The sequence below is a fragment of the Cololabis saira genome, chromosome 7, assembly GCF_033807715.1.
Source record: "Cololabis saira isolate AMF1-May2022 chromosome 7, fColSai1.1, whole genome shotgun sequence".
Classification (NCBI taxonomy): Eukaryota; Metazoa; Chordata; class Actinopteri; order Beloniformes; family Belonidae; genus Cololabis; species Cololabis saira.
The window spans coordinates 37,840,510-37,852,912 of record NC_084593.1 but is presented as its reverse complement, the minus strand read 5'-3'; the positions used below and the strand labels follow the sequence as shown (position 1 = coordinate 37,852,912).

At 41.0% G+C, this 12,403-nt stretch overlaps 2 protein-coding genes across 2 annotated transcripts in view; both read left to right on the top strand.

Moving 5' to 3' along the window:
- ablim3 (actin binding LIM protein family, member 3) overlaps nt 1–1,087 on the top strand; it is a 55,134-nt gene extending 54,047 nt beyond the window's left edge. Inside the window, exon 23 of the mRNA XM_061725822.1 lies at nt 1–1,087. This exon is cut by the window's left edge and continues 174 nt beyond it. The gene's annotated coding sequence lies outside the window, so the exon portion shown is untranslated.
- Nucleotides 1,088–10,274: 9,187 nt separating this feature from the next.
- LOC133447395 (serine/threonine-protein kinase pim-1-like) lies at nt 10,275–11,951 on the top strand. Its single transcript, XM_061726066.1, has 7 exons — nt 10,275–10,542; nt 10,671–10,765; nt 10,841–10,888; nt 11,000–11,221; nt 11,323–11,500; nt 11,580–11,753; nt 11,845–11,951. Exons 1-7 carry the CDS (start codon nt 10,275–10,277, stop codon nt 11,949–11,951), a joined length of 1,092 nt encoding a protein of 363 aa, XP_061582050.1.
- Nucleotides 11,952–12,403: the final 452 nt, after the last annotated feature.

The following is a 12,403-nucleotide window of genomic DNA, read 5'->3' as shown; positions in this document are numbered from 1 at the left end:
AAGGACTGATGGACGGGACAACTTCTACTCAGTTACACTGCCACGCCTCAGAACCTGTTTCCCATCTCCTCATACGGCAAACCAAATTGTGGTCACACCCGAGTGGACGTCTGCGGTGATCTCTGCATCCATGCAGCTGTGTGCCGGAGTGCAGTGCAAGCAATAGTGACTGTCATGCTGTAGTGTTGTGCTTTTCGTTTTCTTTCTTTTTTGGGTCCGGATGATGAAGGAAGACAGGACTGCGTGTCTGTGACTGCAGCTCCTGATGTAAAGCGTGATGAGGAGAATTTTGGCTTTGCCTTACTTGTAATGCTCTCTTAGTTAGGACAGTGCAGCACCAGCAACCTGAATGAGTAGAATGTAGATACAGTATATCATTGATGACACTTTAACAGTGTGAATGCTTAGATAAGACAAACGAGTGTGAGCATATACAACATCACTCCCCTCTGATTTAGGGTGCATTTTATTTACCCCTTTCCTTTTTCTTTTTTTTTTTTTTTGCTTTCCACATGAAACCGGGTTCCCCTCTGGTTTACACTAACTGATGCAGAGAGAAAACAAACACTCTGAGGTGGACGAAAACCTGTTTCAACTGTCAGCGAGACCTGCATTGATTTGTAAGAAGATGAAAACCAAAGTGTGAATGAAAATGTTTCATCGAGTAGATCACTTCTTTGTAATGCTGGTTTAAAAAAGAAGAAAATTTAAAAAAAAGAAAGAGCGGTCACCAGTAGATACTAGCTCATTGTGCAGCTGTACGGTAGCCTAACAGAATGTGCAATCCAGTAGATTGAATAGAAAACGGCAACTCTGTCCTCCTGTTTTGTACTCATTGCAATAGAGCGATGGCTTAATGTTTTAAACACTACAGTCATCCAGACATTTACATCCACCATTGTTTTCTATTCTTTTAGAATAATAATCAAATAATTTTGTAGCTACAAAGAATATATTCCCTCACAAAGAAATGCTCTGCAAGTTATTTAACACATTGACAAAGATTCAGGGTTGTTTTAGACTTTACTTCCTTTGAATACTGTTATTTTTGATTTTGTCACTAAAATTAAACTGCAGCTGAAAATCTGCCTGGTCCTTTTTCTTCCTTCCCCAGATTCCTGTTTGTTATGCTTATTCATTCACACTGAACTTGAAGATAGATGTTTGACTGATTTTTTTTCCCCAGAAATGAAAGGCATGAGAACTTTCTGCAGAAGTTGACACATCGTTAGCATGCAGAATATTACAGCAGATGAATGTTAGAGCTTATTTCTGGAGATGATGTGAGATAACATCGTCTCGCCTTTAACTGTTTTATCAGAAACATCTGTCCCCACAGTAGTTTGACCAAGTAAACGTGGAAGATTTCAATCAGCTGGCTCAGTGGGAGTAAAATCAGCTGACGTACCGGTTCCCAAATAGGTCCAAACATCACAAGACTTTCTGTGCCCAAAGGTCAAAGCTACTTTTGCACTTGTAGCCTATAAAATCCCACTGGATTATGTGGGATCATCAATTCTCCCTGACGGTGAAGGGCATCAAGCACAGCTGTTACACACACACAGGGGTGTGTTGACTATAGGTGTGTATTTTGTAAAACTGAAGGTAAATAACTAAAATTCTTGACATTGTGCAGAATCGGCCATTGATGCTTCGTATGTACGACGTTGATGCAGTCAAAGGAACCGTGATGCTTGATACCTGCTGTTTTCAGTCTCACGGGTGTGGAGTACCTCAAATTTGGTAATGAGCTCCAAGCTTAACTTCAAGCTCATTCAGTGGTCAAAGAACGACTTCCTGCCGAATAGATCCAAGAAAAACCTTGGATTGTCAACATGGCGAGCTGTTGCTCCCAGACCGGCCAATCATTCAGTGTCAGGTCTTTCTCCTGTAACTGCCCGAGACCTAAACACCCTGGTAAAAGTGAAACCAAGACCCAGTAAAAACATCACACTTGACATTTGATCAATAAACTTTTTATTTTCTTTCTTTTTTACAATTGAGGCGGTGTTTCAAAGAAATCATGTTTGAACCCACGAGGTGAAGAAAGTTACCTTTTATATAAAAAAGGTAGATAGATTGATGATACGCCTACTGGCCACATGAATAACTGATGATTATCCATCATACGACCAGTCAAAAGTAATTATATACAAGATAAAAAATGCCTTTTTTTTGTTGTTAAATATCGAGATAACTACCTATGTGGTCCATATTAAAAGAACCAGTGAAATGATGAGGTGGACGTGAAGGGAGCCACTTTTGGCCTGTTTGAGCAAATCTCCAAAGGCACGTCAGGGCTGCTCACCAGAAAGATGTCACAATAGATTATTTCACACAGCTTGATGCTGATGTCCCCATGCTGACCCTGCATGCTGCTAAAAGCATCCCGAGTGAGCCTGAGAGGGTCAGATGTGGGCTACAGTAGCACCAGTGAAGGTCATCTGGGGTGATGGAGAGGCGGCGGGGGGATGGGAGGAGGCTGAGCCAACGGAGACGGTGTGACGTCCTGGGAACTGTCCCGCTGGGTCTTTCCACGTGGTTTAAAATAAACCACATCAGGCAAAATTATATGAAGCAATACATGTATGTATGTATAAATAGCAGCACAGATTTGATTGGTGACTGCCTGGTGGCGCCAAATCACAACAAATGTAATCTAAACGCACTACAATAATACAGTTTGACTCATTACAAACATGTCTGATTAATACAAAGCCAATACAATAACAATGCTAATAATTATTATTGCTTCGCAATCGAAACCATCAGATTGCAAAAACACTTGCATCTTTTATATACTTTTTTTATAAATAATACTCTTCATGTAACTAATGGGGTGAGACAGGGTGGCACCTGTCCTCTTCAATATTTACATAGATAATCATTCCATGAAGCTTAGTCAGTGCAAGACCGGATGTATGATAGGTGATAGTCTTATTAATCACCTCATATATGCTGATGACCTGGTAATGGTGTCTCCATACAGTGCTGGGCTACAGCAACTGCTTAAAGTGTGCTCTAGCTATGGAGTCCAGTATGACATTGTGTTTAACCCTAAGAAGAGTGTTATTCTGATTGTTAAAGCTAAGGAGAATCAGAAACAAAAGTTTCCCCCATTCTTACTGTCTGACCGCCCCTTAGATGTTGTTAAGAGAGTACGGTATTTGAGTCACATCATAAATGAGGATCTATGTGATGATGATGACATCCAGCGTCAGTGCTGTAAGCTCTATACTCGCCTATTGTCCACCTCTTTACACAGCTCACCTTTGGTGTAATTATACCACCAAAGCCAAGCTAAAGAAGTTGCAGGTAGCATTATAATGATGCGTTCAGGTTCCTACTTAAGCTTCCAAGATGGACAAGTGCAAGCACTTTATTTGTTAATTGTTATGTCCCCACTTCCATGCTCTACTGAGGAATTTTATGTTTAAATTTATGTGTCGATTCCATGAGTCAGAAATTGTCTAATAACTGCACTCACTAACATCAAATGGAGCTACACATCTGGACTATGGAAACATTGGAACAGATGTTTGCATGTATTTTAATGTGTGACCTGTAATTTGTATGTATTTTTATGTATTTTATATGGAACCTTTTGAGTCTGTAATAAAGTATTCATATCATAATCCTCCATCCTTAGCAAACATCAGGCGACTGTGTACAGGGATATCTCCCCTTTAACTGGAAGAGACGTCTGGCAGGACCAGACTCAGGATTGGCACCTGCCTCACCCGGGTGGAGGTGGAGAAAGACAGGAAGGAGGAGAAAACAGCAACAACAACAAGTCAGGCCTGTTGGGAACAAGGTCAACAACAACAACAGCCATGTGATTGATGGATTTGGAGCAGCAGAGAAAAGAGTGAGGAGAGGTGCATCATGGGAGGTCCCTCAGCAGCCCGGGCCTATAGCAGCATAACTGAGGGATGTTTCAGGTCACCTGAACCTCCCTAAGCTTTATCAAAAAGGAAAGTTTTAAGTGAATCGTAAAGGCAGAAAGGGCTTCCCAAACAACTGCCATAAAGTTTATCTAAGCAGTTAGCCCTTTGAGCTAATCCAGTGTCGCAAACATGGCTTCTGCTAGAAAAACTTGGCACCAGATGACGTGACCAGCAGGTTTTCAATTTACCGGACAAATGTTTGAAATGCTGGTCAAATATTATCTAAAGCTTAAAATGAGAATAATATCAAGGCATGTGGATTCAGAATATTTTTTTTATTGAAAAGTAGGCAGCTATATAAAATAAAACGAGTACTGTCAATTAACTCACTTGCGTGACTAAAATAAATAAATAAATAAATATTGCACAAGCCCAGTCTCTTTAAACATGAACATGAAGAAACTGAACGCCTACCTGTTCTCAGGTGAAATAATTTGCAAACAAAAACACATCTGCACGGGATCATGTTGATAACGCTGCGTGCTGCTGACTCTCTCGCAGCATTTGCAAAACATTTTTTCTGATCCATCGATGATGTTGCACCTCAGCCAGGGATATTTCTCTTTCCATTCGGGCCAGAACGCCAGACTTTTCTGTTTCTTTTTGACTGGAGCCAGGGCATTATCCGTGACAATCTCAGTGATTTTAGCATCTCGGTCTCATCATCATCTTTCTCCTCAGACTGGTTTGGTTTCAGAAAATTGTTTTTAAGATTAGCCTCTTTCAACATGTTTGCATGTTTTAACTGGAGGAGCCTAAAAGAAACAGACAAGCTTCGTTTCACATAAAAAAAGGAAACAGTTTTGTTCCACATATGCCTGGCCTGCACATAACACTGACAAATGCTTAGAGGGAATATTTCGACCCAACATTTTGACCAGATGGGTTTAAAAATGCCAGACGTCTGCAGATTTTACCAGTCAAAGTCCGGTAATTACCGGATAACGGAAACCCAGGTCGCAAAGATGCCGCAATCAGTGCTGATTTCACCCCAACAAGATATTTGAAACAGGATATTCTGCTATAATGTCAATAGCTCCCCCGGTGTAAATCAGCTGAAAAAACTAATTCTTCAGAAATCCTATAGGTGACATAGATGAGTTATTCAGTAGATTTTACAGTCTACGCGTTTGACACTTCACCTCTGAGTGTTAACAACTGTTAACCAATGAAATCATAAAGTTTGGGTGGAGGAGTTTCAAAGCATTGGGTTGTGTGAGTAGGGAGCATACCTGTCAAGTTTTGTATTTAAAAATACGGGACATTTTCCGCCGCTGTCCCTCCAGCCCAACCGAGGTCCATTATTACATTTTAAGACGGATTTACGAGAACTTCAAAATAACTACCTGTCAACCACGTACAAACTACAAATATGTGCCCATAGCCTGATAGGCCGACCTTTGTTGACACTGAAATGCCGTGGACATTCCTATGTATGTGATTCCTATAATAGAGCCGAAATGAAAACACAAAAGTGACTTAAACGACACTTGTTTTTTTAAAAATATATTTTCAGTTTATATACACATTGATTGTCTTCAAGTGAAACATTTACATTTTCTTTTAATTTGTCATTTTCAGTCATGTGGCTCTCTGGCGCCGCCCTGGTGCTGCTGATGGACATCGATCCTTCCCCCGTGAGAGACACTAAAATCACCCCATCCTGCTCCTCTTTAGGAAAGTAAATTTAATATCCCATTTTAGAGATATTCATACGAAGTCTTTGGTTTTTTGGCAGAAATGTCTCCTCTCTTGTTACATCCATCCATTTCTGATTTGAGACCCTTTCTGTACCCATGCAAGACTGTTTTCAGGTGTTTGGGTGCAGCAGTTCTATCCACCCAAGCATGCCAGTAACAAGAGACTTTGGCTGACAGATTATTCTTTTGCTCTGGTTCAAACACGCCTTCATATTAACACTGAAATTAAGTTGTTGGAAAATATCAGTTTGAGTTGGGTTTTTCCTTTTAAGATGAATAAGATTGTACGTGGGTGAATATAAATTCACATCATAAACAATGTACACATTTATGTATAGATGAATACAGGGGCTCAGGGTAAATAGTGTTCGTATACAGTGACATAGAACTGCACATGGCAATAATAACTCTGGGATCTGCTACTTTATACTCAGGTTTACCACAATATATTTTTATACTGTGTAAAACTATGACTATTATACTATACTATTAATTGGTGTAACTTCTAAGTACGTCAAGATTTTTTGATATCTAATAACGAGGGCCGAGACTGCTGCTACCAAAAAAAAAGTGTCTCTTGCATTCATTGTTGAAGTATCTTTAAGCATGTCTGTTATTTTATACTGCCATCATGTTTGACATAAAGATCTTTGAAATTAATTGAATGTGCAACTAAAAAGAAGTTGAAGTTCTTTGGCTGACGGCTGGAGGCTGACTCTAATAACGTGTCAATATTCACCGACTCACATGTTGAAAATGTCCAACTTTACAGCAGAGATGAACATATTTAAAGTCTGGTTAAAAAAATAGTTTGGGTCTCCACAGAAAGATTTCATCTCCATGACATTTGAGAGGTTTGCTGTCTGTTACCTTTGCTGTGTTTCATTTTAAAATGCAAATTTTCCAAATAAAACCATCGTCAGATATGATACGGCTACAGGTTGGAGGGGGGGGGGGTTGCGGCATCACAGGCTGTCATGGTCTTAATGTGATGTTGTAAAAGAGGAAATCAGAACCAAACCAATCCCAACTAAACCCCCAATGAGGTCCTTTATTTTGAAAGACTTGATAGGTTGAAAACACATCAAGTGTGACAAAAGAGACATATTAAATCTGATGGGTTGTGACGATGCTTCGTTGTTGTGAAGGATTCAGTGTTTGACAGAAAATGAAGGGAAATCATCGTTATTTTTTCCCCTTCTGGGAAGTTTGTGACTTTTTTAAAAACCACAATTTTTCTACCACCAGTGTGCATCAGGTGATGTTGGAATGATTTCTCCTTGTTGTTGTTGTCCCTTGTGATGTCATAGAACTAATTGCATCACAGTGGAATCACTGAGTTCCAAAACCAACTGTTCCAAAACCAACTGTTCTGCCACATTTACATTCGACCTGAACTTCTGGATACCAGCGGTGACGTTTGAGTGTGAATTATTCCTGTTCAAAATGAATATGAATAACTCGGTTTGTGAGTCGTCCGACGTCCATAATCCTCCAACCTCTGAGAGAGACTCAGGTGACACATCTGCCGGTTTTCTTGCAAAAACCTTCCTGTTGACTCTGTGTTAGTCTGTATTGTGTATATTTCTCAGCTAAACTAGAAAATATGATAAAAACAAATATTTTTACATATTTTTCTACTTTAAACTAAAGATTCTCAGTTTTTAATCATCAAATTGTCTTTGTTATTCTATGGAAAACGTGTTTTTTCTCTTTTATGTCAAGAAACACTTAGCTCACTGAACGCTGCTGAAAAAAATGACCTATATTTGTGTTTATACCGTGTTACTTGCTGTTAAACAAGAGTTAAGACGCACAACAGCATAAATAACTTATTTCCGGGGGGGGTTAGCAGTTCGTTGCTGAAGTGTGCTGCATCAGAGTCAGTAGTGAATCAAAACTTACAGAAAAGTGTTGAAACCAAAGTCTAAAGACACTGTTGACAGACTTATATTCACATTTTATTTATATAAAAAGCTCATTGCCAATATGCTGCTTACTTACATGTTTTCGCAGGTTACTAACTTGTTGAATTACTTGGATGGGTTTTGTTAATTGTTCTGTTGGAAAATGAATATAAATACATTTAAAATGAATATTTCACCGCCAAACCTTTTTGAAGTTATGATAAACATAGTTATTCATATTCAGCCAAGAACTTAACACATACAGTTCATAATAATTGCATATAACTGTAATAATCAATCAATCAATCAATCAATCAATCAATCAATCAAATATTAACTCTCTGACGTCAGAACTGCAGGTTTTACTACATGCATCCAAGTTAATATCAGCTTCTTTACCTGGTTTCAGTGTCATGTTTAGCTCACCACCTATCCATCTATAGACATGGAGGGGTTCTTCACTCTTGTAGTAAATGTGTCTGTGTACTTACAAAGTACTATCAATAAGTACTGCACACTGTGCCACTGCGCCGGTTAGTACAAAGTACGTTACTATAAAACCACGATGCTACAATGTATTAAACACTAACAAAGACAGTTACGTGACTGATTGCTCCAACCGTCTCCCCGGTAGTGGTGCATTGCATTGTGGGGCATATTATTAGGGGTACACAGGTAGAAAATTTTGTAGAAGTATCAAACATCTAAATACTGTCATAATAAGCAATATAATAATTGCTCGGCGGTCATGTTCTGGGTCTCTGGAAAGTGCCTAGAGACAACTTCTGTTGTAATATACGCTATGTTAATAAAATTGAATTGAATTGAATTGAATTGAATTGAATTGAATTGAATTAAATTAAATTTAATTGAATACTTCTTACATTCTGCAAACTGTGTAACTGTTCACAAATGGTGTACTATGTAGTACATTTTGGTGAATCAGTTAACACTAGTAGTTCATTTTTTTTTACGGTAAACAAAAGATTTTCAGTTTTTTAATCATCAAATTGTCTTTGTTATTCACTAGGACACTTTTTTTTCTCTTTTATGTCAAGAAACACACTTTGTTAAAACTCACTGAACGCTGCTGAAAACAAATGACATATATTTGTGTTTATACTGTGTTACTTGCTGTTAAAGGAGCCGTCTGTAAGAAATGTCCAAAACTGGTACTGCAGTCACTTTCAAAATATTGTTGAGCGGCGTGTACCCTCCCCCTCCTCCCCCCGACCAGAGGTTGCCAGGTAGGCTGCAGAATGCAGCAGGAACGTAGGCTGCCATGGCTGCCATAATTAGAGCCGAGCTGGCAACCCGGATGCCGAAACAATACTGACTTTGTGATTGGGAGATAGGTGGAGGGTGGAGCTTCAGAAACAATACTGACTTGGTGATTGGGAGATAGGTGGAGGGTGGAGCTTCAGAAACAATACTGACTTGGTGATTGGGAGATAGGTGGAGGGTGGAGCTTCAGAAACAATACTGACTTGGTGATTGGGAGATAGGTGGAGGGTGGAGCTTCAGAAACAATACTGACTTGGTGATTGGGAGATAGGTGGAGGGTGGAGCTTCAGAAACAATACTGACTTGGTGATTGGGAGATAGGTGGAGGGTGGAGCTTCAGAAACAATACTGACTTGGTGATTGGGAGATAGGTGGAGGGTGGAGCTTCAGGCCAAAACAAAAAATGACAACATAAACATCAGTTGAGGGCTGCAACTCCTCTTTTTAAACTGGAATATCCTGGCTTGAGTGCTGTTGTCAGTGACATAAGTATTTGAAATGAACATGATTTTTAAATGTCTGTTGACATATCGGGGTAATTTTATGATTCGTTTTATTATTGCTCTTACATACAGCTCCTTTAAACGAGAGTTTAAGATGCAGAACAGAATAAATTACTTATTTCTGGGGGGCTTAGCAGGTTGATGCTGAAGTGTGCTGCATCAGATGTCAGTGGTTGACATTTCCCCCAGTTTGTGTTTCTGTTTTGCCCCGCCTGTCTTCCATCTGCCCTGATTGTTCACACCTGTGTCTCGTTACCCCCTTGTGTATATCTGGTCTTGTCTTTCCCTTGCTCCTTGTGGTTCCGTACTGTTTGCTCCCTCCATGTGTCCCATAGTTTTTCGATCCCTGTTTCTATGTTTTTTGATCCTGATAAGCAGCGCTTTGGTTTTTGGTTCTTAGTTCTTGCCTTTTTTTTTAAATAAACCCTTTTGGCTGAACTCCTGCCTCTCGCTCTCCTGCATCTGGGTCCTCATCCTACCACTCCGTGACATCAGAGTCGGTAGTGAATCCAAATTTAGAGAAAAGTGTTGAAACCAAAGTCTAAAGTTACTGCTGACCAACCTATATTCAAGTTTTATTTTTATAAAAAACTCATTTCCAATATGCTGCTGTACTCACAGGTTACTAACTTGTTGAATTACTTGGGGGGGTTTGTTAATTTTTCCATTGGAAAATGAATATAAATACATTTAAAAGGAATATTTCAACCTTTTTGAAGTTATGATAAACATAGTTATTCATATTCAGCCCAGAACTTAACACATAGTTAATAATAATTGCATATAACTGTAATAATGCAGAACTTTATAAAAGAGAGACATCAAATATTAACTCTCTTATGTCAGAACTGCAGATTTTACTACATGCATCCAAGTTAATATCAGCTTCTTTACCTGGTTTCAGAGGGCGGTGGCAGCACCACCAAACCCATCATGGTCCTCCGGGAGGATGACAGGGTTCCTGCCACTAAGAGGAAGGCCAGCAGGCCTCCAGAGGCCCCTGGAAAGAGGTCCAGGGATGCAGGTGAACCCGCTGTTGTCTCAGCAGAGACCGTCAGGGAGAGGAAGAGGGAGAGCTGTACCGAGCGGCTGTCGACCACAGAGACCCCTGGTAGCTGTGATGTCCAGCCAAGCTCCAGCAACCCCTCAACCCCCCGACAGGACAACGGGAACACCTACACGTCAGCCTCAGAGAGCAGAGGTACTCATGGTGGTCTGAAGACACATGAAGGAACTTTTACTGTCATGTTTAGATCACCACCTATCCATCTATAGACATGGAGGGGTTCTTCACTCCTGTAGTAAATGTGTCTGTGTTTGTGTCTGCAGCACGTTTTGAAAGAAAGTACCTGCAGCTTCAGATTCTCGGGGAAGGAGGCTTCGGATCAGTTTATTCTGGGAGAAGAAGAGCTGATCATTTCCCGGTAGGTATCACACCTCTGTTCTCAAGCCTCATGAGTACCGACTCTATCTGACACACTGCTGACTCTGACCTGCAGGTGGCCATCAAACACATCCCTAAAGAGTGTGTGGAGACTCAACCAGTGGTGAGCAGTCTGATCCTCAATTTTCTTTTCCCATTTATTTGTTGACGATGAAGAAGTCACACATACGAAACTACATCTACTTCATCGTCTGTTTTGTTCCTCACATTTCAGTTCCACCTTGGGAAGGTGCTCCAGGTCCCGCTGGAGGTGCTGCTCATGATGAAAGCGGCAGGCCGACCGGCTTCAGTGGGGAAATCTGCAGTCGTGTCGTTCTTGGACTGGTATGACCTGGAGCAGGAGGTTCTCCTGGTCATGGAGAGACCAGTTCCCTCCGTGGACCTGTTCACCTACATCCTGAACAACGATGGTCCCCTGCAGGAGGACATGGCTCTGGTACTGAAGCTGGGTGGAAACCTGCTTTGTTGAAGCTTCCACAGAGACAGGAACCAGCTCCTCCTGCAGCTCTTTAACCCACGTGTATCTCCGTGTTTCAGAGCATCATGAAGCAGCTGGTGGATGCAGTCATGCACATGCACTCCAACGGAGTCTTCCATCGGGACATCAAGTCAGAGAATATCCTCATACAGACCGACTCCGACGGTCTTCGAGTGAGGATCATAGACTTCGGATGTGGGTGCATCTTGACTGACGGAGCTTACAGCGAGTTTGCTGGTACGTCTGACTCCCGTTCTCCGTTCCTCTGCTGATCTTCGTGCCTGGTCCTTAACTTCTCCTTCCTCCTGGCTTGTAGGAACCTCTGACTTCACGCCCCCAGAGTTTTACAGGTGTGGGGGCTACGAGGCCGGCCCCACCACAGTGTGGCAGTTAGGTGCTCTGCTCTATGAAATGCTGGATGGACTTCACCAGTTTACCACCACCAAGTTCATCCGCAACAAAATCAGATTCAGCAGTGAGCTGTCGCGCGGTGAGAGGAGGCTGTTTTTGGGACAATTCGAATCTCCCAGAAATAGGTGAAAGTATTTCCTGATCCGTAATGTTTGTGGCCTCTCTTCCAGGCTGCCTGGACCTACTGAACCTGTGTTTGGCTGTGGACCCTTCGGAGCGGGCCACCCTGGAGCAGCTGCAGCGGCACCCCTGCTTAACACCACACTGCTCAGGCTGATTCACCTCCCCTGAGCTGTGGACTTTTTTACTGACATTTTTTTTATATGCTATTATCTGTAAATAGGATCTCAGGTCTTCACTATTCAAATGCACCTTAAACTTTTTTATATTTTTATACTATTTACATTTCTTATATTCTTATATTTCTTATTGTTTGCACTATTGTTTCTTATTTGTCTTGCACTGGAGAGGTGATGCTGATTTCAATCTCACTGTACCCAGGTACATTGACAATAAAGTATTCTATTCTATTCTATTTTACTTTCTCTGATATTTCCATACTAGTTTTGATACTAGAACTCCATCTCCAGTTATGAAACTGGCTATTAAAGTATTTTTATTGTGTGATTGGTAGTGTTGTCCAGATCAATCGGCCGCCCGATCGATCGGGCCCGATCACGGCATTTTCAAAACATCGGTATCGGCCAAAAAAGTAGCGGGAGATACCTA